The sequence below is a fragment of the Hydractinia symbiolongicarpus genome, chromosome 12 (genome assembly GCF_029227915.1).
Source record: "Hydractinia symbiolongicarpus strain clone_291-10 chromosome 12, HSymV2.1, whole genome shotgun sequence".
NCBI lineage: Eukaryota > Metazoa > Cnidaria > Hydrozoa > Anthoathecata > Hydractiniidae > Hydractinia > Hydractinia symbiolongicarpus.
This window is the reverse complement of record NC_079886.1, coordinates 15465448-15492493: the sequence shown is the minus strand read 5'-3', so window position 1 is coordinate 15492493 and position 27046 is coordinate 15465448. Positions and strand designations below refer to the sequence as shown.

The 27046-nt window shown below is 34.8% G+C and overlaps 2 protein-coding genes across 7 annotated transcripts in view; both read left to right on the top strand.

Annotated features, from left to right (window-relative positions):
• Positions 1 to 19728, top strand: part of LOC130622701 (serine/threonine-protein kinase 11-interacting protein-like) — a 43932-nt gene extending 24204 nt beyond the window's left edge. For 5 of the 6 annotated variants that reach the window (XM_057438198.1, XM_057438200.1, XM_057438196.1 and 2 more), the window contains 21 exons: positions 104 to 268; positions 580 to 703; positions 782 to 901; positions 1072 to 1134; positions 1979 to 2182; positions 2731 to 2855; positions 3485 to 3700; positions 5099 to 5385; positions 6231 to 6681; positions 7662 to 7759; positions 7972 to 8056; positions 8213 to 8306; positions 8772 to 8856; positions 8942 to 8981; positions 10609 to 10671; positions 10821 to 10910; positions 11260 to 11376; positions 13472 to 13580; positions 15438 to 15601; positions 17143 to 17193; positions 17689 to 19728. In XM_057438198.1, the coding sequence (XP_057294181.1) occupies positions 104 to 268; positions 580 to 703; positions 782 to 901; positions 1072 to 1134; positions 1979 to 2182; positions 2731 to 2855; positions 3485 to 3700; positions 5099 to 5385; positions 6231 to 6681; positions 7662 to 7759; positions 7972 to 8056; positions 8213 to 8306; positions 8772 to 8856; positions 8942 to 8981; positions 10609 to 10671; positions 10821 to 10910; positions 11260 to 11376; positions 13472 to 13580; positions 15438 to 15601; positions 17143 to 17193; positions 17689 to 17862 (2925 nt within the window). In that variant the 3' untranslated portion in view covers positions 17863 to 19728. The remainder of the gene's footprint in view (positions 1 to 103; positions 269 to 579; positions 704 to 781; positions 902 to 1071; positions 1135 to 1978; positions 2183 to 2730; positions 2856 to 3484; positions 3701 to 5098; positions 5386 to 6230; positions 6682 to 7661; positions 7760 to 7971; positions 8057 to 8212; positions 8307 to 8771; positions 8857 to 8941; positions 8982 to 10608; positions 10672 to 10820; positions 10911 to 11259; positions 11377 to 13471; positions 13581 to 15437; positions 15602 to 17142; positions 17194 to 17688) is intronic. The other variant, XM_057438197.1, reaches the window with a different exon arrangement.
• A 4160-nt stretch (positions 19729 to 23888) lies between these two features.
• LOC130621288 (uncharacterized) lies at positions 23889 to 25717 on the top strand. Its single transcript, XM_057436590.1, has 2 exons — positions 23889 to 25426; positions 25492 to 25717. The coding sequence occupies exons 1-2, from the start codon at positions 23889 to 23891 to the stop codon at positions 25715 to 25717; spliced, it is 1764 nt and encodes a 587-aa protein (XP_057292573.1).
• The last annotated feature ends 1329 nt before the right edge of the window (positions 25718 to 27046 follow it).

The following is a 27046-nucleotide window of genomic DNA, read 5'->3' as shown; positions in this document are numbered from 1 at the left end:
CAGAAGAACAGAAGCGAATATTGCCTAACCTGTGTTCTTTATCAGTTTTAATTATTAAAAATTAAAGCAAGAATGATTTTCTTCTTCTTCTTTCTTGTTTCAGCACTTAGGCGAGGATGTGGAGCCAGTGTCACTGTCAGAATACATTCCAGACCGACCACTTGGTAGGCCTAAAGTTCACAGCCTTGTTGGACTTGCAAATAATTTGCCAAACCTTAGTAATGACAATGCCAAATATGACACTAGCACACCAGTGCATAATGGTAGAGTAAGTAATTATCTTGTTCTTTAAAAAAGCTTTGTGTAAAAAAATCTTCGGTGTTTAAATATTATGCTATTTTTTATTGTAACATTATTTCAGATGAATACATACATCTTCGGGTTTAAAAAAATGTTCTTTATAAGTGCAAAAAATATTTTATTCCGTGCTGTGTCATGTTAATTTGTTTTGATTTTGACTTTGGCTTAATTTTTTTAAACACTTAAATTTTGTAAAGTAAAACTTTGTGCCACTTTGCAAGAGTAGCTTACTTTTGTTGTTTCTGCAAAAATTGCATGCAAGATAAACTATATTTTTAGACAAAAGCTAAAGTTCGACAAGCTTCCATTGCTAATACACCAGCACTAAGGATTCTTCCCAAGTCTAGTATTTTAATGCGTAGCAGTGAAAATTCCACTCCACAATTATCGGTTGCTTCACATGGTTAGTGGTACACTTCTAAAAGTAATGCTTTTATTTATTCAACTACTGTAGATTTTTTAAAATGCTTGAATTTTTTAGAGAGTAGTTCTAGAAATCAATCAGATAGTCTGAATAACATTTATTCCAGTCGTCGAAGTTCATTAGATAACTCACTGATAGGGATGAATGCATCACCTGGATTGATGAAAGGACAATTTGGTAAGTGTGGCCAAAACCAATTGTACACTCTCTTGTTTGTTTGTTTGTTTCTTTGGTTGGTTGGTTGTATTTCTTATCCTTTCTATCTTTGTTATTTGTTGTTTAGTATTCTGTTAATATCTTTGTACAGTAATACTTAAATTTTTAATAGTGTTTTTTTTATGGAATAGATAGAAGCTCTATAGGCTATGACAGCTGGCCTGTTGAACATGAAGGGTTACATGACTCTTTAGGTAACTACAGTTGAGTCTTGATTTTTCAAACACTGGACTTTTTAAATTTTTTTTATCTTTTCTTGTTGTCCCTACAATTTGCACTAGAACGCCTCAGGTTTTACCCCTGATCTATATTATAATACCCGTATACGTCTGTCCGTCTGTCTGTCACGCAAAATGGTAGCTTAGCTGCGCAAGTAGCGAAACGCACGTAATGCGGTAGAAAAAGGACGGGCAAACCCGTGGTTTTTCCGCGGGCTAATGACTAGTTTTTTAAAATTCGATTTTTCCAACAAAATTCTCGAGAAGACAATAAACCTTAAATTTTCGAATTATTAACTAGGGAAATTTAAAGAACAACTATTTTTTGCGAATGTATGATTGTGATTATAATATTTATATTAAACACTGTGATAATGTTTTTTATAAGTATATCTAAAAATTCTACTTTTAACATAAGAATGCAGGGTATTTTCATTCTTAAGCCAACTGATTGTTTTTACTTCAGAAAGAAATAAAAGTGTAATTACAAGCTATTTCTTAAAATAACATGTTATACTAACATGTATTTAATGATTTTTTATTGTGCTTCAAAGATTTTTGCCCAACGTTTGATTTCCTAAACCCTCGATTTTTCAATCTTTTTTCTCTGTCCCTTGGGTGTTCAAAAAACTGGGTACTATTGTTTAAAATTGATCAGTCATTTCTAGTTGGATTGATAGTTACTTCTAAAAATTATTTTAATGCACCTATTTTATCAAACTTTGTATGGATATTTCTTATACCTCTTCCTGTTTTTTGTTTCTAGAGTTTATTAAAAAAAAAAAAATAATTTTAACTTGTTAACTTTAACTTTTTTCAGAGGTTTCACAATATTCTCAAAATTCTGATATTCCAACCGAACATGTAAATGAAATGTATCATCAAGGACCTTTAATGACATTATCCAGAGTCGAAAATGAAATCAACAATGAGGAGGAAAATGATCTGAGTGGTGTAATGTCTGATGAGTACGTCGACAATGATGATATATGTGATGAAAGCTCACAATCTGAGAGCAATGATGGTAAGCTTGATTTTGGATTATATTTTTGGATTTTTTTTGTGATGTAATTGGAGGACAGTAATCCCAAAATAAGTCATAAAATAGTTCTTAAATATTTTGATCAATCCTAAAATATAGCCCAAGAATCAGTCATATATAATCAACCCTAATAACCCTAATTAAATTAATTTTATATTCTGCTGTTTGTTTTTTCTTTAATCTGTACTTCTAAAAATATCTAATGCATAAAACATAATAATTTTTGGAAGAATAATTGTTAAGCTAGTCCTAAAGTGTTAATGTTACATGCGGATATAGAGCATTGCAACTATGTGTTAAGCTTTGAGCTATAGTTATACTGATACAGTATATGCCCTTTGTCCTGGTGGTAAAATCAATGTTTAGGTTTATTCTACAACAGCCTGGTTAAGTATTATAGAATTATTTTTTAGTTTTTCCATTTTCGCTTCACAAAGTTTGTTGAATGCACAAATTAGTTTGTTTTTTTCATTATTTTGCAGAGCAATTTCATAACTTATGGAGTGTTTTTTTTGGTTGTTTATTTTTAGATTTTGATTTTGTGTATTTGGTTCAAAACATTATTAAAAGCGATGGTGATTTCCCATACAAAATAGAAAATTTATTTATTAGTTTTAAGCTCCCGTATTTGTTGGAGAGGACAGATGACGGCAAGGTAACTGTAAAATATTAGGAAAACGATAGAGGGTACAGACACTGTGTTTGTAATATTGTCGTTGAACACGTATTCCTTAGCAGGTTCAAATTGATTTTACTACTACTTAGATAGGATATAATTTTTGCAACATAATTAATTCAAGGAACCTTTAAATGCCAATATTTATATCAAAAAAGTTTTTTGGAAAATTTTTAAGTCTTTATATTCTACAACCTAAATTCGAAATATCCTTAACTCTTTAATTCTGTGTGAAATTTTAGAAATAGAATACCAGTAAAAATTTATAAAATGAATTTTACCGCAAAAATGTAACTTCTCCATTCTAGCATCTGATCTTTTCAAGTCTATTGATCAATTATTGCATGTATCTGATCAAACTCATAGAAAGGATTGCCTAAATTACTCAGAAAAGTTTGACCTTGTAACAGAATGAACACACTGATGTTGTTCTAAACTAAATTGAATTTTTGATGAGTCCCTTTTCTAAAATGATTTTCAAGATCTAAAGGTACATTTATTATTAAGAATAATGTTGCCAGTTATTTCAAAAAACTTCCTCATTCTAATGATCGTGTGCATAACTGTGTATTTCATATATGGAAACAGTGTGTTCTTTTTTGGTTCAGCTTTGGGACAAATTAGATCTTAACTACTTACAAAGGGTTGCTATACACGATGATGACTTGAGGATATGCTTAAGATTTGATCTTATTCGTCTGGAGTGGCAAACGAGGGAATATATTTTTGAGCAGAAGGAACAACTGGAATCTTTCTTAGAAGTCATTCGCCCAATTGAGGTGAAGAATAATCAAAAAAAGATGACAGAGATTAAAAGTTGTGAAGTATGTAAGCTATTTCTATATAATTAATGAACGATATTTGAGATTTTTGTCTTTAACCCAGGTTTCTGTTTTGCATCATACAGATTCTCTTGTTGTTTTTCTCATTGCCAAAATGTTTAATTCTCTGTTATTGTGCTCCTAGGGATTTTGCACCTATTATACTGTGTGTGTGTATATCTGTGATAAGCAGAGGTGATTATATTGCCTTTGATTTTCTACAACTGCATCTATCACCTGTGACTTGTTGTATGTTTTATAAACCTTTTGTATACATTTTTGATTGACTCAGAACAAATCACGAGACAAAACGAACTAATTTTATTGCTAAGAAGACTTTTAAATATTCTGTCACAGGGATTGCCCTTTCAATAATTTATAAGAAATTTTAGTTAGTGGATTTTTTATGCATCTGACATTTAATTAGGATATTAAATGTGTTGTGCTCCGTTTTTTGACAAATGGCTTGTTTAGTAATAAAAACAGCTCATTTTGTAATAAGCTACTTTTTGGTGAAACTAAATATTTGTCCTGGTTAAATGCAATGTTTTGGTGATTGTTGGAATTTATGGTTCTTGTGAACGTTTTGGTAAATTCAAATGTTCTGATGATTCCGAATCTCCTGTGCTTCTGATGATGGAGTTGATGTGCAGGGTTATCATAGTCTGGTGAAATAAAATGCTGTGATAATTCTGGTGTTTAAATTGATGGTTCTAGTGCATATCCTTGGGATGCTAATGCCATATTATAACTGTTTTGCTAGTCCGTACTCTAGAAAGTCTGTACTTATCCTTGACTGCTTGATATATAAGTGAGGCATAAGTGAGGCAGTTAAATATCAACGGAAAAACGTTAACAATAATGACATTTTTAGTTTATTGATTAGTTATAAACGTTTGTACACCCTAACCTGCACAAGACTGTGCCAGGCACACAGAACATTTCTTCTTGTAAAGCTGAAGAGACATTATGTATTTACTGCCAGAACATTTCATTTCTCCAGGACGCTTTCTTTTGTGTACACTGTTGATATTGAAATTTTGTGGATCTAATTGATATTCATGTGTATGTCATAATCTAATCACGCTATTTGCTGTAATTTTGCATCACCTTATCTCCAAGCATTTGCACAAAAATCCATAAATGTTTACACACAAAAAAACCCGGATGGATATCAAAATGTAAGAAAAAGGGGTTTTCAAATATACCATATCCAAAAAATACCTTTTTATTTGTGCAACTAAGCTATCCATTTTGCAGCTCACTACGTGATTCTTTTGCTGGTTCCATTACTCCAAAAATTCCCCCTTTTCCTCATTCAGGTTGATTTTCATTACAGTTAAGTTTGTGCATCATTGCATATAGTTTTATTTTCTTGATATTATTTTGTTTCTCTCATAGTGTTTAAAATGTGGAACAGTTTTTTTAAAACGAGATGAAGATGCAGTTGATATTGCATGTCCGAAATGTCATAGCAACATGGTCATTAATAAGAATGAGAATCATGTAAATACAATTGGTAACGGAGCTTCCTCAACCTCATCAAGTTCCTCATCTGTTTCAGTAACTGAAATGAACGATATTTCTCTGGCATTTAACCATATTTCAGCACCTGTACATATCCCTTTTGTTAAATCAACCACGTGTATTTCTTTGTCATGGCCACTAATAGACCATTCTTCTAATGTGTAAGTTTTTAATTTGTTTTTGTTATTTTTTTGTTTTGTATTTTCTGTGTGTGTTCCAAGACTTTTCAAAACACACAATAAGCAGGTATGTATGATTTGAGATTTGGTCTTATTTCTCCCTTCTCATAAAATGTTTTGATACCTCAATATTCAAAATATTCAAAATTGCCCTATATACGTATATAAGGGCTAAATGTTTTGGAAAGAAATTCTTTGCGACTTAAATGCCTGAAATTTTTATGTAAATTGCAGAACTTCCGTGATTGATCAACCTTAAATAAAAAATTTATTCCCTTAATATGGAGTGTCTTCCATTTCATTTCAAGTATTTTGTGTTTATTACTTCTTTGTGTTAAGATTAAATAGATATGGCAATATTTACTTTTTTGTTTTTATACATAAAAACGTAACTTGAGTGCATATAATAATATGAAAAAAAACCTTTTTTTTTTTCATTTCTTGCTCATCAGTGAAATGCAAATCTTGACATCATTTTTATTATCAAATTTTTCTACAAAACTGTCAAGTTTCTTCTTAAATCTCTTCAATGTATTAAAAACACTGTCTTCGAACAAAATGATGATTAACATTCACATTGCAAACAGTATGTTATGATGAGAATAGTACTAGTCATCACTAAAAAGAAAAGAAAATCCTACATTTAGAGTTGTTTTTTATTTGAAAATTGCTCGAACTGTTTTCTATTCCAGGACTTTTCAGAACCTGTGGAAACTTTTATTTGAATTTTATCGCTTTAAACAATAACAATAACATCTATTCTTATTTTTGTTTGTTTTTCTTGTTTAAGAATGAAATAAATACATGTTGTTAATGTGTATTTTTAGGTCCGCTCGCTTGTCATCAACAGTACCTATTGACATATTCTTCCAAGCAAAATATGAGAACGATGAAAAGGATATTTCGAAACCGTTTTGCAATAAGCAAGCATCACGGAAGTCCAGTCAATCAAGTGGACAAAGTCGAACAAGTGATAAAATAAACTTTGAAAGTGTTTATTCAAAATTTAAAAACTCATTATATAAACACTCACCTGCATCATCAACATCCATCAACAATTCATGTAATTCAAAATGTAGAAGTCATTCCAGACAACCATCAAGAGGTTCTATTCGTTCCAAGACTCCAAGGTCATCAATGACCACTCCAGTTGGAATAACAAAGGACCCGTTGATGATGTACCACGATGATTATACCAAGTGTGATCATCGTTTAAAATTATACCTCATCATGAATGTTTATTCTGATGCTGGTGAAGTCTTCTTGTGTCAGATTCGTGTAGGTGTTTTTGTTTTAATTAAAAGAAAAGATTTTAAAGAGACGCAAAATTTTTACGTACAATATAGGTCTTTGGCCTATTCTTTTTTTTCATCGTAAGTATAACAGCACAAACACAACTGTTAAGATAAGGTTAAATTGACTAAGTGTCATAACAAAAACATCCATTTCCAATTGTTACAACCACAAAGCTAAAACAAAATACAAAAGGACACTTAAAAAGACATAATCAACTAGATGAATAAATATAAGAACAAAAAATAAGTACAAGAAAAAAAGAAAAGAAAGTTATAATGACATAAATATAAAATAGAACTTAAGTCGACAAATGCAATTTATTTAACGAAAGCTTTCGGTCGTAACTTAACTCAGAAAACTTAAAAACTTAACTTAACTTGTGCAGCAACTGAACAACTACACACCTTACAAACTTATGAAACAGAAGTGCCTAATGGACAATTAACCAACAATTAAAAAGCAACAATGCGCTGTGACATCACAACATAGAAACTAATGCCCACATGTACACTTATACTAACACAATTAACAACAAAAAAATAGAGTATTAAAGGTACACACACACATAGAAAAAGCTAAAGTACAGCACACACATAAACATATAACAAATAAATAAACTGAACTGACATTGAGGCAGTAACAGTAAGCAAGTAAAATTTAAATTTACCTAAATGTTTTTAAGCCAGATTGTTTTGAAAAGAGTGCTGATTTTTATATTTTAATGTGAAGCTTATAAATTTTACATTGAATCCTGTTTCGATTTTTCGTCCCCCCTTTTGTTGTTAAAGGAACTTTTTAATTTAATGGCTTAAGCTCTAAATTGAAAAATATTTTTTGTGTAATTTTTACCGTTATTCTCACACTATCTCTTCACAAATTGAAAATTCTATGAAAGGAACGTTCATATAGAGGGGGTCAATTCATTGACTTGAAAATAATTCAAACATAATAATTTTTTATAGTGTGCATGCATCAGTTATAACAAATTAGAGCCACAGGAATGTCTATTGAGTTTTAGTAACAAGATGGCATACATCTTCGCAATTGTTAATGAAGAAAGGTGAGGTAAATTAATTGTAACCGAAGTTAATTTTTTTTGACTTCCCCAATACCTATCGACACTGCTATGGAAAAATTTCTAGTATTTTAAAATCTCAATTTGAGCTGTTTTGCAGCAGGATCGTTATACTGCTATATTCACTTAATTGTTCTTTAAACTTAACGTGTGTTTGAATTTAATCAACTAAATTTTATCTTTGATGTCTAACTTAGTGATTTACCAGAAGACTGTGTAAAGAAAATATCATCTTGTCCTCTTTCTCATCTGAAGTATGTCAATTATGGATACTGTAACCAAGTGAGTAGACTTTTTAATGACAGCGATGATTAACGTCACTCACGTTACATAATGTATTGTAATGTATTGTATCATAAATTCCAGGTCTGTTTGACTGTCTACCTGGCTATCTGCATGTTTGTTTGTTTGCTTAAAAATAACTTCTGTTTATTTTAGTCTTTCTCACTGGAGTTTTCAAAGGCTAATCATCGATTTAAGTTTTTAACTTGCGACAGTGAAATGACAGAAAAATTTCTGCAGGTTTTGCAAGGTAAACTGGTTTCAATATACCACATAAATGAAATCCAACTTTGCATTAAATATTTGTAATGTCTATCTCATACTGTTTTTCATATTGGTGGAAAGTAATTAAGAGTAAAAACAGTATGAGAGAAACATGCAAGTTTGACTCTCTTGTATCTTTTATACTGAAACTATGAGCGATTCACCTTCCCGGCTGCAGAGCACTGCCTAAATGATGCTGTTTGCCCATTTCGAAAAAGAGATGAAAATCAGACATTTTCCTAAATATTATTTCAGGGGTTGTAGTTTGAATGTGTTATGTAATATTACAAAAGCGCGGACTTCGACATAATTTCCCTAAAATACATTGCAGGAGTAAAAAGTCGTGAAAACCAAAAATACCTAAAATTACTTTCTCATACAATTCTTGATAAAACTACAATGTTTCATGGCGTTCGTTAAATATAGTTTTGGCTGTCTTCATTTTTAATAGACGAATTTAATCAGATGTACTCTCCACATGAAAATAGTCCAATATTATTTGATGATTACAACAAGCAAACAGTTGCACATATAAGGTAACAGTAACAAAACTATTTCATATTACCCATGTGCACTTAGTCGTTTAGAGTAGTATTTGGATTGGCTGAATATTTTGTTTAGAAAGCAGGTGTTTCATCTTGCTGAGTCTCCAACAGAGAAGGTAAGTTTAAGTGTTATAGTTCCGATAACGCTTTGAAAGCCTGTAATTCTGAAATTTTTATCTTAAAGGAATCTAGGCTAAAATACCTTTCTTATTTTGTGCTAAATAATCTTTAAAAGATTGAGAAATTTTTAACTTCAGCAATGCACCTAATTTAAAGCCTGTCAAATACAGCGCAATTTGGAAATTCATGATTTTTAACGCAATTCAACTTCTCCTTGACATCCTGTATTGTAATATTTCTCATTGTAGTATTTTCTACTTTATATTATAATATTATAGTATTTACTGTGCAAAAACAAACTTGTTTTCTCCGGTCGAATTTAAAATTATTTGTACAAAAGGCCGCCTAAAAACATTTTACACTTTTTTGCCTGATAATCATGTTATTCTTAATGATAAAGTTAATAGTGTATGTATTACAATTATGGTATATGTAAATCTATATTATAATACCCGTATACATCTGTCCGTCTGTCACGCAAAATGGTAGCTTAGCTGCGCACGTAATGCGGTATAAAAAGGACGGGCAACCCCGTGGATTTTTCCACGGGCTAACGACTAGTATGGTATATAATTGTCAACATTGCCATAAATATTCTCATCAGAATTTCTCTAAATAAACTCTAAAATCTTAAATATGAATAATTTATGCTGATTTAAAGTTAGAATGAAGCAGAAATTTAGCCTGGTTTAAAGTTTACATAAAGTGAAGCAGAAATTTAGCCTGGTTTTAAGTTACATAAAACGAAGCAAAAAAGTTCATGTTTTGGCATCCTAGAGTTGACAGTAAATATGTCATTATTTTTGTGAATAAACAAACATTGAGGTTGAGATGTTGCCAAGAAATATGAACATATAAAAAACGTACTCAGCCTGAATATTCATAGATCATAAGAGTAAAATCATGCGAGTCTAGAATTCTTTAAAAACAACAAGTATCATTAAATGTGAATTATATTCGGAAGAACCCAAGTAAAAACTTTTAAGTTTAGATGTGCACAAGTTATTTTTTACTGGATAGAAACGTAAATTTTTTTGTTACTTATGGAGGTTTACGAGAAGCTAATCTATAAAAATTTTACCACAACATATAAATAATAAGGTAAGCCATAACAATGCTTGTTATAAAATTTATAATAAAAAATCGATAAGACAGAGAGAATAATGGCAGAGGGAGTGTGATGGCGTAAGTTACATAATATCACAACAGACGATAACATAAATATTTTAAATTATCATTGGAAGCAACAAATGATGAAAATAATATGCTTTGTTTATGTTACCCAAGCAGCTAAGCTATAATAGCTACTTGCTGCTTTTCAGAGTAATATAAAGCGTCACTGGCGTTAGTAAATTGGACATGAAGCTTTACTTTTAAATTTACTTGTAAATAGTAAAACAAAAATGTATTCACATCATTCTACAAATTTTGCCGAGGATTCTAACATACACCACACCTCTTTAAATGTGTTAAGGTTTGAAATATTTCTAAGGTGTTCTTAACCATAAGTTTTCAAGTGTGTGACCCTTTCGATTTTCAGTTGCATTCACATTTGGATATTTTTTTGTCTGCCTAGTTGTTGTACAGTAAGCCCTTCCTCATAAAAATTAATGTTTTTTTCAGGGTAGGCGAATATTTGAGAACCTTTCTCAATTCACGTCACCTACTATACTTAAAACGAGAAAGGTATGAAATTTATTTTTTTGGTGCCGAACTTTTCGCCGTATGTATTTGGTAGTTGCCAAAACAAGCACAAAGGCAAAGTATACATTTGTAAAGAGTATGTTACCCAGCAATCAATTAAACTACCTAAAGTATTACCTTCTTATTTCTAGGTACGTCTTAGAAGCCACCAGCTGAGTTTTCTTGCAAGAGAACTAATAGATTGGTTATGCATACGCAGGGAGGTGTATAATAGAAAAGAGGTAAGGCATAATGATATGAATATCTGTTATTTACAATGAAGTGGTACTCCTGACCTGAAATGAAAAATCTTTCCTGGTAAGAAACCTGACAAGACGAAACTACGCCTACAAAAGTGTATCCAAGTTAGAAAAAATCCACTTGGAAAGGGGTTTTTCATGGTAAAAGTATACCTTATCAGGGATGTCCTGGCCTCACAAGAGAAAATCTGCCTAGGCAAAAAAAGTTCTACTCAATTGAGAAGAGCTCTACGATTGTAAAAGGAGTTCTGACCTGGCAAGAAGTGTCCTACCTTAAAAAGGGACTTTCATTTATGTCAGTTCCATAAGTATTGAATTAATTCATTATTAGGCAATCCAAATTGGTCAGCAGCTGATTGATAATGGAGTCATAGTTCATGTATCGAAAGAACAAGTGTTCAAGGATGATGATGCTGTGTTTAAGTTTTTACAAAAACAAACTTTTCAAGTAGGTGACAATATACCGAAAGAACTAATTTTAGTAGAATTATCTTTTAATATACCGAAAGAACTAATTTTAGTAGAATTATCTTTTAATATACCGAAAGAACTAATTTTAGTAGAATTATCTTTTAATATACCGAAAGAACTAATTTTAGTAGAATTATCTTTTAATATACCGAAAGAACTAATTTTAGTAGAACAAGAAGCCCTGGGGGCTCTAAGAATTTCCGAGCGCTACCAAAATATTTGATGAAAACCTACTAATTCGTTGTGTTATTGTGCCAAACATTCGAAGGGGTTTGGTGCATGAACCTCTGAAGATAAAGCCCATCAGTGACATTATATCTTAGAACAAACGCAAACAAAACGAAACGTGTCATAATACACTCACATTTTAAAAGAAATTGCTAACAAAAAATACAGCCTATCATTCATGGTTGAAAGTCTTGCGATTGAAACGTTTATGGTCTTAAACGGCATTAGTTGACAAAAAATCAAAATTTTGCTGTGACCATCATTTTCAGCATACTTTTTTTATTAACTGTGTCAATTTTTGTCGAAAATAAAGCAGTTTTAATTTTTGGATAAATTTTGGCCTGAAATGACATTTAGGTGACAAAAACCAAACTTTTGTACCATCATCATTTTCAGCATACTTTATTTGTTAACTGTGCCAGATTTAGCCGAAAATGAAGTGGTTTTAATTTTTGGACCAATTTTAGCCTAAAATAGCATTTAGGTGACAAAAATCAAAATTTTGATGTCACCATTATGTTCAGCATACTTTTTTTGTTAACTTTGCCAATTTTTGTTGAAAATGAAGTAGTTTTAATTTTTGGACCAATTTTGGCCTAAAATGACATTTAGGTAACAAGAAATCAAAATTTTGATGTCACCATCATGTTTAGCATACTTTATTTGTTTACTGTGCCAAATTTTGTTAAAAGTAAAGTAGTTTTAATTTTTGGACCAATTTTGGCCTGAAATGACATTTAGGTGACAAAAATCAAAATTATTATGTCACCATTATGTTCAGCATACTTTTTTTGTTTACTGTGCCAAATTTTGTTGAAAATAAAGTAGTTCTAATTTTTGGACCAATTTTGGCCTAAAATGACATTTAGGTGACAAAAATCAAAATTATTATGTCACCATTATGTTCAGCATACTTTTTTTGTTAACTGTGTCAAATTTTGTCGAAAACAAATACCAATTTTGGCCTGAAGCATCAATACTAGACTTCTCAGTAGTTAAGGAGCTTGAGTACGAAGTTTACATCTGTGACGGACCAACGTGAAATCCCGGGGTCGATTTTTTCTCAAAAAATGCTCCGAAAGAAAAAACGACGGTTTTAAAGAATTTCCTACGCCTTCGGGCGCGGAAATTCAATTATCTTTTACAAGTTGTTTTTATGTAAACTTCTAAAGGCATGAATGTATGTGATATACCAAAATGACTGATTTTGTTGATTTAAAGTTTGTTATAATTGATTAAAGAGAAACCTAGTAAAAACAGAAATAATGTGTTCCTATCCAACTAGACTAGAGGTGGAGTAATAATCGCTGCAGTGGGCTAGCTAGTTTATACATAATATGAAGCTGTTTAAATTTTGAAATTTTATGCACTTAATGCGCAGTGTGTCGATTTTAAACGTATTTAACATTATAACCTTGCTGGTTGACAAACACATATTTTTTCATCTTCACAAAGTTTTTGAAAGAATGCTATAAATAAAATAAGAATAAAATTTCCTGATTTTTTAAAGTTAACTAGCGGGTGATATTTTTTGATAGAATCATTGTTTTAAACAATCATACCGAAAATTTATAATCACGAAACTTTTAAGCAATCTTCCCGAAAATCCCGAAAATTTATACCCACGAAACTTTTAAACAATCATACCGAAAATTTATACCCACGAAACTTTTAAGCAAATAATCGTCTCGAAAATTAATACTGGCGATATGTATTTTGTCTATCCGCGAAAATATGTACCATTAGGGCAAATATTTAATTTTGGTTTTTGATCTGAAAAAATGTTATGGTCCAAACCTAAATTTTGTGTGTCACGTAGTTGCACTTTTAACTTTTTTTCACAGAGTAACAACATGAATGAAAGTCACAACGAAGTGGCTCCGAACGACGACAATGAGATTGAAACTTCGATTAATGTTTACACTATCGCTAACGTGAGAGTGAATGAGCATGGTGAGTTTATTCTCTTCTAAATGTGTGTTTTACTGTGTTGTATTGCAAGTTTTGTTATGAGAAAAAAAATTGGATGCAATTACATTATCAAAGCTATAACCTTGTTTAAGACGGAGTATTACTAAACAGAAACAATTATTGTGTTCATGGGCAGGATAGCAAAATATTTTGACAATATTGAAATTGTGAAACGCTTTCATAGAGATGCAAACATTCAGAAAGCGCATTTTGAATGTTAATTAGCATTTAAATCGCTTTAATTCAAATTGAGGTTTTTAAAGTTGTAATAAAGTTTGCGTTCAAATGCACTGGATACAATTCGATTATTTGTAAGAGAATTGATTTCCCTCCTCGTTTTTTTCCTGGCAAAATCTTAAGTATCTAAACAAAGCCCTTTATATTTTATGCCGGATGTAGCACTACAGAATAAATGTCTTCCCATCATTTTGATTTGTTTTTCCCTATTTTCCCTGTGAAATAATTTTTCTCACAAATAAATCAAGCGGTTAACACATATACTGAAGACGATCACAAAATCCCATCAGGTACAGTGTATAACAGCACAAAACACAACTGTTATAGGTAGTAATTTACTGATGGTAATTAGCAACACATATTCCAGTTGTCACAACCATAAAACTAAAAACAAAATATAAAAGTTTACTTCAAAAGACGTAATAAAACCAGATAAATATAAGAATAAGAACAAGAACTAAGTACAGGAAAGAAAGAACATAAAGTAAAATAACATAAAATATAAAATAAATAATAAAGGTATAAACACATTGAAACAAGCTAAGGTACTGCACAGACATTAACTATATAACAAAATGAACAAATAAACCGGCATTAAAGCAGTTACACATAGCGCCAAGGCAATAAAACAGTAAATGGACAAAAACATTTATTTTTGCTACTCTTGCCAAGGTTAGCTAGCTAGTTTCTGGTTGGTAGCCGAAATATTGGTTTGTCTTATACGTGGTCAAAAACGTTATAAAATTTTCCCTAAAATGTAGCAAATACAAAATATGTAAAATATAAAAAGGTCAAAAAGGCCAGTTAAACAGATTTGCCAGATAGAAGAGACTTATACCCAAAATACAAATACGTCTCGTTTTTATCATAGTGATATTCAAAAACTACTAATAGTTTTCGCATGCCTCTGGGTAGCAATAATAAAAAAGTACGAAATATTGGATATAGCATTGCATATGGTGGTTTCAAAAAACTTGATTAATATGTTATTACTGTTATTATAGCTGCAATTATCATGGCTTTTTCGATTATAAAACCCCAGTTTTTAAAATTAGCTCACAGACAGCCAATATTATCGACCGTCTGAGGGTGGTCCGTCATCAGTCCGTTAGGGCGCGTTATTTTTCCCGGTATTATTCGTTTTTTTGTATGGAGTTGAACTTTGGTGCGCTACTTCGGCCCCCTTTTTATTGTTTTCGCGAGACAAAAACAACGGTGCTTTTGGATTAGGTAGATTATTTTAACTCACTGAACATGCATGTTTAAGATGACTATCTTCATCAGTCGCTACGTAGGGACGAGTTCTCGACGGTGGTGGCTAGTTTGTTTAGCAAAAGTAATACAGTTACGCATGTCCAACCACGCACGTAGGTTTTTATTAATTTAACATATTAACTTAGCTTTTAAAGGAGAAAAGAAGTTTTCTGGCGGTCGCACCGGTGTTTCACCGTACTAGTGATATAGATATTGAGTAGTACGCTCTCTCGCTAAGTTAAAAAAATTCAATTTTTTCCCCACGTGCCGCAAGATTTACGTTAGTAAAATATTCTTTTATAGTCCACAATCTCTCCTGTTTTTTAACGCTACATCAACTTTTTGTAGATTCGGCGTTTCATCTTCGAACTATTCTCTTCACATTGTCTCACGTATTTCTATTGGAAGAATGCCACCAATGGCCATTATCACGATTGCACCCTCCACCTGCGTTGCTAAGAGATCACTATGTTGTGAAAGAGTGTGTTGTAATCACCAGCGTCACTGCGATGGTAAGACAATGTAACATCGGTTTATACACCGTTTCTTTATAAGAACGGCTAAACTTTTACGAGGCTGAATGTTCTTAAACTAGAAATGTTCCGATGTTACCTATACACATACTTATCCGAGAATCTACCTTAAACCTTTTTGTACTTGCTGCCTAGGTGGGTGATCTTGTCCACCATTTTGAAATGACTATAATCTCAAAGTCTAGTGACTTTTGGACACTCTCGATCAGGCGACGGAGCAAAACTTTCTTATAGGCACTTAGTAACGTGACCAAAACGTCTTGAAATCCGCTAGCGTTATTTATAAAGAAAACGCGTCCAGCCAAAATGGGGGACCTGTCCTATACTTACCTAAATATAAATTGTTAAGTTCACATAAAATATATATACTTTATTTATCTTTATTTATCTTTTGTTCAATAATGAAATTCATATAATCTGGAGGATAATATTTAATACGGATCCGCCATGGCAGAAAAAATTGCTTTTAAGCTTTCATCTGTTATGAAATGACGCTTGTGTAGTCGAAAACTGAGATTATCACCTGGGTTTTCAAACTTTAAGTTATGTAGAATATTTCTTTGAATAAATTTTCAAACATGTCTTATTACTTTCCTGTGAATTGTCGATTTTTTTTGTGTACCTGTCCAACTTTTGTTGTCTTTTTTCTGACATGACGTACCCGTATTAAATATTATCATTCGGATTATATGATTTTCATCATTAAACAAAAGATATATGCCCAAATAAAAGTATATTTCTTTTATTTTATATGGGAATTCAACGCCCTGTTTTAGTCAGACGCGGTTTCTTTAAAAATTCCGCTAGCGGATTTCAAGACGTTTTGGTCACGTGACTGAAGTGCCTAATTTTAGTGCCAAACTAATGATTTTTTTCTTCATAACTACCAATAACAGTTTTCAGGTTTAAGGTTTTTTTTTTTTTCATTTCAAACTTTGATTTGGTTTGGACTTAAAAGTTGAAGTGCATACTTGTGAATTGCTTTTTTTCACAAAAATGCACAACTTTTTGGTAAAGAAAGAGCTAAAAGGATTGTTTAATACTGGATTTTTTTTTGCGATTTATTGACAAAACGTTATGTTTTGCAGAATTTGCAGAAATATATTTGCGGAATTAATTTTCACTAATCATATGTCGTATGTTTTTACAAAAGTTTCAGAGAGAAAACCCCGCAAGGAACTGAAATTTTTGGTCTCACTTTTCAGGATTTATGTTTGCAAATGTTGTCTCGAACAAAACTTTATAGCACGACTTATTTTTGAAAATATTTCACAAATCCCGAAAAAATTAACCCTGCGAATTTTTATTCACCATTAATTAATTTCCTTGAGGTGGCAGATTGTGACTCGAAAATGATTTTTAAACCTTTTTGTATTGCAGATCGCTAGTAACAGTCTTCAGATGACATTAATGACATGATGCTTAAATTTCATATTTATGCACTGAGGCTGGTGTTTGGCTTAATCACTGTTTAAATTGTTATACTAGATTCTGGAGCAAAAAGTGTACTCTGTTTTTAGGAATTTTATGACGATTCTCCGTGTTACATGACTATATCCTTTATCAATGACGTAAGTTATTTAATAAGAATCTAGTTTTTTATGTCAGCTGTGATATTCCCAAGACTAAGCTTAAGCCTGGACTTCTTCTTAAAATGGTTCTAGTTCAGACGAACATCGTTCATGAAACGATTTTTACGATTGATTATTGCACAAAAAATTCTAAAGAAGACTTTATTGGACACAAAAAAATAGGATGAATCAGCTTTTAATTTTAATTTTCTGTACAAAAAAAAATCAGTAAAATATTAGTCATCGACCCAAAACCCGGACACTTTCTACCGACTTTTTTCGTCAGCAAGATACCCAAAAAATGCTAGTTATTAACTATTTTTGAAAGACGAAAAGAAGCTTGAACGTAGAACAATGATGGCTTACACCAACATCTATATCGGGCTAGCTAACGCTGTGCAGTTAGAGATGACGTGGTGGAGATTGACGTTCATGTTGATGAAACTTAGTAATCTTTATAGACTCTAGTTACAATAATCCCTTATTATTTTGCAGTATGAATACGACAATGAAGAAACAAACTGGCTTATTCGAACAAAAACCATCACAGAACTTAATAAAATGGCATCTTACATAAGGAACACGTGGAAGTCTTTGTTTGCCATCGAACTTAAAACTAGCACCCAACCTTCTGTGATTCCTGTGCTTGATTCCTATATACTTCTGTAAATCTTCCAAAACTTGTGTGGCCGCCTGTGTAAAAGAACAATGCTAAGTCGCAATGTTGCGCCTCTAAGTCCTAATAAGACGAGCAAGTTGATAAAGCTACTTAGAAAGAATATGGAAAATGTTGACGATGATTAATCTAATGCGGATTGTAAATTGGTAGTACGATGATTTTAACCGAAGAACTTTAAAACGTAGCTATTGTGACGCCTAATTGTATTTTCTGTTTTTTGTATTTTGCGCTAATTTATTTCGTGTAACTACCCCCCGGACGCCTGAGTAATTATTATTCCCAAGTGCGTTTGATCAACCTCTTGCACTGACTAAAAATCCTGTATGTTATTTACTTTCGCATTTGTGACAACACATCTTAAAGGCGCGTAATCACCCTGTAGGCAACTTTTGAGGTACCTATTTTATAGTAAAAATTGAAAGATATACATGAGAAAACATTATCCTAAAGATTTTATTGAAAACTGACAACCACAACATGTTCAAATGTTTCATGGAAATAACAAACTCACCCGAATTTCTCTTCGCCTACAGAACCGCCATTACATTTCATTGCACGAATCGATCACATGGTTGCTGGATTCATGCCATTACAGAAAAAATAAGGAATGAGGGAGAGTATCCGTAGCTGTGTTTCCATCGTAATGCTTTTATAAATGTATCACCAAAGTTCCAAACATGATAAATCAGTTAAATTAATCAAAGTTTCTGTGTTATTCTTTATTTTTTAAACTTTTTAATTTACTGAAATCAGACTTCTTTGCAACACTGACCACTTCTTGTTGTTGTTTCTGAAGACAGCTTCGCCTCGCTAGCTGTCTTACTTTTTGATTATTTTCCTTTGTTCAAACAGTTAGTCGCTTCCTTATAGAAACAGTATCAGATCTAGACAATTAGAATATCTAAATTTTCAGAATTTCCCCTTTCATGCTCTAAATTTAATTATCTCCATAGTGCTGCAACTATCTTCAACTATCACAATGAGCATTCTCCCCCGTTGGGTATTTTGGCTTATAATATGCAGTAATCCCTGTCAAGCTAATAAAAAAAGAAAGAGCGTGATAACCATTAATTATCAAAATTTTATAACCACGAGACAATGCTGTGATTTCTTCTTTCTGTTTTGTTTTGTCTGGTCTCTAAAAACAATGACAAATAGAATAGAAGAGAATTAAATTTAAGTGGAGAAAGTGATACGGATGTTTTTACGCGCGGCCACTTTTTTAAACAAAACCTAAATTTCTTTCCACTTTTTGATGCCATGTTTTGCAAAGATGAAACAAACCAAAAAGAACAGCATGGTGAACGGAGCCTAACCATATTGGCGATTTTATCGAACTCCATCTCAGAGCTCATTCAAAGTTAAGGCCGTTTACCTAGATTTTGCGACGGCCCGCATATTAGACAAGACATAAAATGTATATGTTATTTTTTTTCGATAAGGGTGATTACGCGCCTTTAAGTTTGAGTTCAAATACCTCTTTACACAAAGATTTTACATTTATATATTCACTTTACCAGCTCCTGCTTGGCAGAAAGTTTTTTTAATAAATGCTTCGGGTAAGCGATAGTCTGCATTGACTTCTTTCAACTTTTGTTTCCATGACGTGGTACGTAAAAAAATGTTTAATCGAATATGATAAGTTAAAATATTTCGAATAATATATTTGTATATAATTGCATTTTTTGGCGAACATTTTGTAATTGTTTATATTATTAAGTTAAATTTTGAAGAAGTTGTTTGATACAAGTATTGATTTGTTCACTTATGTCTTTTAACAACTTCATGTCTAGTTTTTTTTGTAAATGGGAGCTATATAGTTAAACTTGCAACATGAATTAACTTGGGTTAGCCCACATTTTTGTCAGTGATATTGCTTATTCATTTCTATTTCAGTATCTCATAAAATATCAAATCTTGGCTTTTGATCCTTTTTTAACCGAAAAAATCTTAAGCTTCTGTCAGTTGGCGAAATGTTGAAGAAATCGAGGAAGTTAAGGATACGGTAACCCCCTATAAAATGTGAGTTAAGGTTTGGTTTTTCAGAGTGATTGCTGAATGTTGGCAAAAATATAGAGTTAGACGTGCCTCCTCAATTGTAAACTCTGCTACTTTATTCGGAGTTTTTTGGCCTTTTCAAAATTGGCCATTCGCGAAAGTTTATTCAGTACAAACTTTCTAAATTGTTGATTCGCGAAAGTTTATCCACTAAGATTTAAAAGAAATTGACTGGTTTTAAAAGTTATTTCTTGACTCGCCCTCACTTGGCTCGCCCTCCCGATAAAAAAAGGGACAACTGGCGCTGGGAACGAGATTGGAATAAACTTAGAAATAAACAAAAGCGATGATGTTTCAAATGTATATGTATGGCTTATAACCGAGTTACTGGCAAAAAGGCGATGGCGACGATGCGTGGGAGCTGGAAGAAGACGAGCCTAGAAATGTGTTTGATCTGTTTTGTGATTTTGACGATAAAGCCAGTTTGTAAATAGAAGTTTCTACATACCATTAGAAAGAAAATTACATCGTTAAAAAACACTTTTCTATCATAAGAAATATAGGCTACTTTTTTTATAAGAACATAAAAAATCACGAATCGCGAAAGTTTATCTCGCCAAAACTTTCCAATTTCAGATTTCGCGGAAATTTTTAAATTTGTAGATTCGCGAAAATTTATCCAAAAAATTTCTCGAGTTTTTGGACTCGCAAAAGTTTCTCCGAATAAAGTATTGTTGATTTTCGCCAGTGAAGGCTGGCGGAAATCAATAAATCTTTAAAATCGCCTGAGTAGGTAGATAGATAGAGAGAGGGATAGAGACAGCGCAGCTAGGCCGGACGCTGCTAAGTTTATGTCCAGTCTAAAACCTCGGAAAATGTCCATTTTCTCGAAAGCCAATGAAGATGTTTCATTTTAATCTTTGTCAATTTAATGACCAATCTGAACAAAGTTTGTGTACTCTTCATGTCGCCAGAACATTTTGTGTACGGCCATGACTAAAAGTGCTAACATTTTGTTGTTCGCCCCTTGCTGGTCTGGTTGGTCGTAGTAGCTTTATTGATGTAGCTGGGGAGAAACACTGTTCTTTAAATTCGTGTAGGAATTCAGGTAAGAATTATTTTATATAAAAGTGAGAAAAGTCTGATGGCTAGCTAGTTATCTCAATTTTTGGTGCTGACTTGGGTCTCCATTTGATTGGTACTGCTTTTTTATAGTCGTAAAGTTCTTAGCTATCGAGCTAGCTACATATAATAGTGCTTGATTAGATTGTCTTTTTTTCTTAAAGAAACAGCAACAAAAAACCTTGTCCTGCTTTGCGTAATATTCCTATGGTTGGACACCCAACTCCTGTTCTTATGGGAAAAAGGGGCTACTTCTATCGAATAAAAAGATAGCTATATTCGCACAGGATTTTTTTAATATTTTTGCACAAATATTTTCGAAACGTTATTGTTGCCTGCACCAAACGGTCAGGGTGAACTGATGATTAGCCTGTAACAGAATATACAGTTAGCCGTTGCAGGGTAGAGATAGAGAAATGTATGTTCTGGCACAGCCCCTAAAACGCACCCGCACCCGCCCACAAGAAATTCAGCACAATCCCTAATATCCACCGCCTAGCCAAGACCTAGTCCCTATTATTCAATTGTGTGTGACGTCATCAATGTAGAATAAGAGGTCCAAAAATTTCCAACACAATTCCCTAATAATCAACGCGCATATCAAGGGTAAGTCCCTATCATACAAAAATGAGTAGAGGAATTCCCTAAAAATTAACGCATGCGCAATAAAGACTAAACTGTGTTAGTATTGGCCGTTATGAAATCGTTGGACAAATGCTAAAATCCATACAATAAAGAGAATGAATACACATACCGTGAAACAATTACGTGATATTGCAAAAACCCGTGGCTTAACCGGGTATTATAGGCTGCGCAAGGCCGAATTGGTTGCACTATTGGAGGACCTACCACAGAGGCCACCCAGAAGGACCGGACAGCGAAAGCCGGTCGGGCCCGTAACCATACTACCAACGCCGGAGGCCATGGGTATTTTTGAAAAACAGGAGCTGTCGAAAAATCGATCGATCGTGAAAACCAACATGCGTGGATGGTACAACTGGCTAGTTGACGCCGTCACAAAACCCATAAAAGGGGGGGTCAAGAGGACCTATGCAGCCTTTAAGCGCACGGTTATGGGACTCTATGGCGGGGCAACCTACACTTCATGAAGGTTTTTGCAGAGCAATATGGCCTCGGTATTCCAGGGTAGTGACGTAGATGATGCGCTAGATAGGATGTTTGCCCAGGTTAAAACACATGTAGAAAACCCGGCAGTGGTTTTACAATCAGTAGAATACTATACCTCGATGCATACTTCCACAAATTGAGGCTAACAAGGGGTTCATCATTTATACAAGCGCCCTAGTGGTTGATTGCCAAGAAGGCCATTATTAACCCGATGAATGAAGATGATGAGGAGTGTTTCAAATGGGCCGTTATAGCATCACTGCATCATGAGGATATAGGGAAGAACCCAAATAGAATATCCCAGATGAAACCCTATGTAGGCCTCTATAATTGGGAAGGTATAGAGTTCCCTACAAGCACCAAGAGCATCAACAAATTCGAGGATAACAATAAGGGGATTGCTGTAAACATCCTATATGTGACGGGAAAGAAGATCAATATACTACGTCGATCAGTGTACAATGGGCGTACCAAGGTGGTGAATCTACTCCTCCTTACAGATGACAAAAAATCCACTATACAGCCGTCAAAAATCGGTCGCGACTCCTGGGCAGTGATACCTCAAAAAATATCGCAAAAATGCACTTCTGCCAAAATTGTCTACAGGCCTTTCCCACAATTGAATCGAGGGACAAGCATTATGGGTACTGCAGGGACCATGAGGCAGTTAAGATTACAATGCCAACAGAGGCCGAAAAATGGCTATACTATAGGGATGGCCAACAGCAGTTCAAAGTACCCTTTTCCATCTATGCGGATTTCGAGAGTCTGCTAGTCCCGGTAGAGGATGCCAGGGACACCAAGACGAAAAAGCTTAGCAAGCATGTACCATCAGACTGGTGTACGTATAGTACTTTTGCCTATGGGGATGTACCAGATCCCCTAACAGCCTACAGGGGTGAGGACTGCGTTACCCGCTTCGTTAACCATTTGGAGGATGTGGTTAAACGTCTCTACAATACCTACCCGTAGCAACCCATGCTGCCTCTAACAGAGGTCCTAAAAAGGGAACATGACGAGGCATCGAAATCTCATATATGTTTGAAACACTTCGATGACAGCAAGAATAACCGTAAAGTCAGGGACCATTGCCATTATACAGGGAAATATAGAGGTGCAGCGCATAACAGCTGTAATCTCAAATATAAGATACCCAGCCACATCCCCGTCATCTTCCATAATCTGTCAGGGTATGATGCACACCTGTTCATCCGGAAATTAGGGGGAAAATACGACGCAGGACATCGGCTGTATATCGGACAATATTGGAAAATATATCAGTTTCAATGTGAAAATCAAGGTACCCCTTGGAGGTATGGGATATGGTGACAGCGAGAAGTACAAGATCATAGAGATTTGGTTTATCGATAGTTGTTGATTTATGGCATTCTCGTTAGACAAGTTGGCAAGCAACCTCATTGGTACAAACGCCGCAGATATGAAATGTAAGCAGTGTGCAGATACATGCATAGAATTCCAGGACATAGACGCCGAGTACATAGCAAGCTTTTGGTGTAAAAATTGTGAATCGACGAGTACTACCAAGCAGCTTAATCGAGATCGGGTAAAGGCAAACGTACCGTCAATGGAAAATTTCATCGACAAAGATGATGTCTTCAGGCTGATGCTGAGAAAAGGCGTGTACCCCTATGAGTACATGGATAAATGGCAGCAATTCGAAGAGCTGGAGCTGCCATCAAGGGAGGTCTTCTACAGCAAGCTGATCAGCGACTAGAATGTCATTACCCCAGAGGATGATAACGTCACCATGGGAGACTACCATGACATTTACCTGACCACAGACGTACTGCTATTGGTCGACGTCTTTGAGACATTTGGAGGCGTCTGCCTGGACAATTACAAGCTTGATCCTGCACACTTTTACAGCGCACCTAGCTGGGCCTGGAAAGCAGCGCTGAAATATACCGGAATCAGGCTGGAGCTCCTTACGGATCTACATATGCTCCTGATGTTCGAGAAGTGTATAAGAGGAGGTATAACTCAGGCCGTACACCGGTATGCAAAAGCTAACAATAAGTACATGGGAGACCGGTATAACCAGGATGAGGAGTCCTCCTACATGCATTATCTGGATGCCAACAACCTATACGGATGGGCCATGTGTCAAGATCTCCCAACGGACGGTTTCAAATGGGTATCGAACGTCGAGGCATTCACTGCAAGGCGGTTCAGGAAGCTCGTTGAGGACAATAGGCATGGGTACATTTTGGAGGCTGATATTAGCTATCCCAGTGAGCTGCATGACAAACATAACGAGCTGCCGCTCCTGCCTGAACGCAGGACGGTCCACAAGGTCGAGAACTTGGTGCCGAACTTGGAAGATAAACATAGAAATGTGGTGCATATCAGAGCACTTCACGAGGCCATAAAACATGGTCTTGAGCTCAAGAAATTGCGCAGAGTGATCTGGTTCAATCAAAAGGCGTGGCTAAGGGGATATATAGATCACAATACGAGGCTTAGAACGGCTGCCAAAAACGAGTTCGAAAAGTACTTCTACAAGCTTATGAATTTAAGCGTATTTGGCAAGACGATGGAGAACATTAGAAACCACCGCAACATCCAGCTGGTTACCAACGAGAACAAGTACACGAAGCTTGTGATGAAGCCAAATTTCAAGGGTGGGTGCCGGTTCAGCAAAAACCTGATAGGAGTTGAAATGGGCAAGACCGAGGTGAAGATGAATAAGCCCGTATACATTGGTCAGGCCATCCTGGATATGTCGAAGCTGGTCATGTACGAGTTCCACTACAACTACATACAAGAAAAATATGGTTCTAAAATACAGCTCTGCTACATGGAGACGGACTCCTTTGCGTACCAAATAAGGACGCATGATTTCTATGCTTATATAGACGATGTTGAAACACGTTTCGATACTGGTGCGTATAGCAAGGATGATGGAAGGCCCCTTCCTATAGGGAAAAACAAGAAGGTGGTAGGCTTGATGAAGGATGAGCTGGGTGGAAAAATCATGACAGAGTTCATCACCCTGAGGGCCAACCTATATGCTTACAAGAGTCTTACCAAAGAGGGCGGTGACAGGAAAGCGAAGGGTGTGAAAAAATGCGTTATGAAGAAGTCGATCACTTTTGACGACTATTGGCGATGCCTGAGAGAGGGCGTTGACATCTACAAAAGCCAGGTGCTTATTCAAAATAAGGGTCATAAGTTATATACCCAAGAGATATCGAAGTTGGCACTCAACAGTGCGGATGATAAGCGGATCGTACAGCCCAATCAAATTACGACGCTTGCTCGTGGCTACAGGGGAATAAAATGGAGGTGTGCACACTAGTCGCTATAATCCTACCGTATGCTCTGATTGCCTATGTACTTTTTCGATATAGACGTATAATAAAAAGTATGTCTGATATTGCACAAGTATTCGACAATGCACCTGCAGAAACCTATGAGCAGGTAGAGAAGCCCATCGATAAGCGCCAAATTTTGCCAAAGAAGTGCACGGAAGGGTTTGTCGATAAGACATTGAAAAGGTCCATGCGGAGTATGTACAACGTGAATTGCAAGAGAAGGGGGAGAAGACGGCAAAAGCACTGTCTACAAATGTTATAAGCATGTATGCCGGCATGGTCTCGAACTTTGTGGATACTGAAAGCGTTGACGAGCTACGTCGGGATATTGAAGAGGACCCTATAATCCGGGACTCCATGACAGATTTGGGAATACTCGTATATTGTAGCATTGGGAGGTGTTTGGCCCCGTTGCTTGTGGCAGGCCATACTGCAAGGCATATAGGTAAAAAGAAACAGGAGGAGGTGGTGAAGGAGGCGGATACGGCGGAGGATACGGCGCTATAATAAAAAATGAGTGAAGAGGAACAGAAACAAGAACAGAGAGTCATTACAAAGTCACCAAAGCATCCCGTAAGGGTTGCACAGGGGCACAAGTTGGCGGCACTAATGAAGAAGAGAAAGGAAGAAATGAAGCAAAAACCTCTTCTGAGACCAGTTCTGGCAAGTCGATGGACAGTGTCTACATCTATGGAGTCGGAGCGATAGCCGTGCTTGCTATAGGAGTAGGCGCCTGGTATATGTTTGGCAGGGGTGGGAATGAATCCAACAAGCCGGCGGCTAATCCGGAGCCCCAACAGGGCAAACATGGCAAAACTCAGCCCAACCCCAATATGCAATAATTTTGCTAAAAATGACACCTAATAAATGGCAACAAGCATGATGAAAATATGGGTCCCAAGGAAACTATGATTATTGATGCCTTGTGGGAGTCCGTCAGGCTGGTATCCCATACTATTGTCATAGCTATGGGCGGGAATAAAGCCTTAGGGGTTTCAAGGCCTGGCGCCAAGATGGACATGGAGGACGGTCTTAAACTTGCCCGCTATATGAGTGCGACAATCCTATTTGACGAATACGCGATCAAGCAGGGGTGATATAAGAAATCGTTAATAGCTCCGAAATAGACCGCATGATAAAAAATTTTATATCTCCGGGAGATATGAAATATGGAAGATACCAAGAGATGTTTTAAATGTTCAAAATCTCTCCCCTTGAACTTGTTCAAGGCAAAGGGCAAAGGTCAACTAACAAAAACATGCATTCCCTGCCCTTGAACTGGGTAGAATTTCAAAAGGCCACACCAGACGTCGCATCTACATGCAGCCCCTATATGAGTTATTAATTATACTCCAGGACCATATTCAGGCTCAGTTTTCCGGGGACTATACGTGGGAGAACTTCGAATTACATGTACATAACAGGGTACGCTTCAGATATCAGGAGAGCTTTAATCCTCTAACGCTTGCTGAGGTAACTAATGCATTACGGCGGGTACAGTATGCCATAGTAAATGGAAATCAGATGCTGTAGAACGTGCAAAGTGATATTACCACCACACATGTTTAATTAGGGGCAATACTTTAAAGCT

What these genes read in the sequence shown, in the direction of transcription:
- LOC130621288 (XM_057436590.1), top strand. Translation starts at nt 23,889, where the DNA reads ATGGGAGACTACCATGACATTTACCTGACCACAGACGTACTGCTATTG. An exon ending in TACAGGGGAATAAAATGGAG is followed by an intron (nt 25,427 to 25,491) that starts GTGTGCACACTA and finishes TTTTCGATATAG; the next exon opens with ACGTATAATAAAAAGTATGT.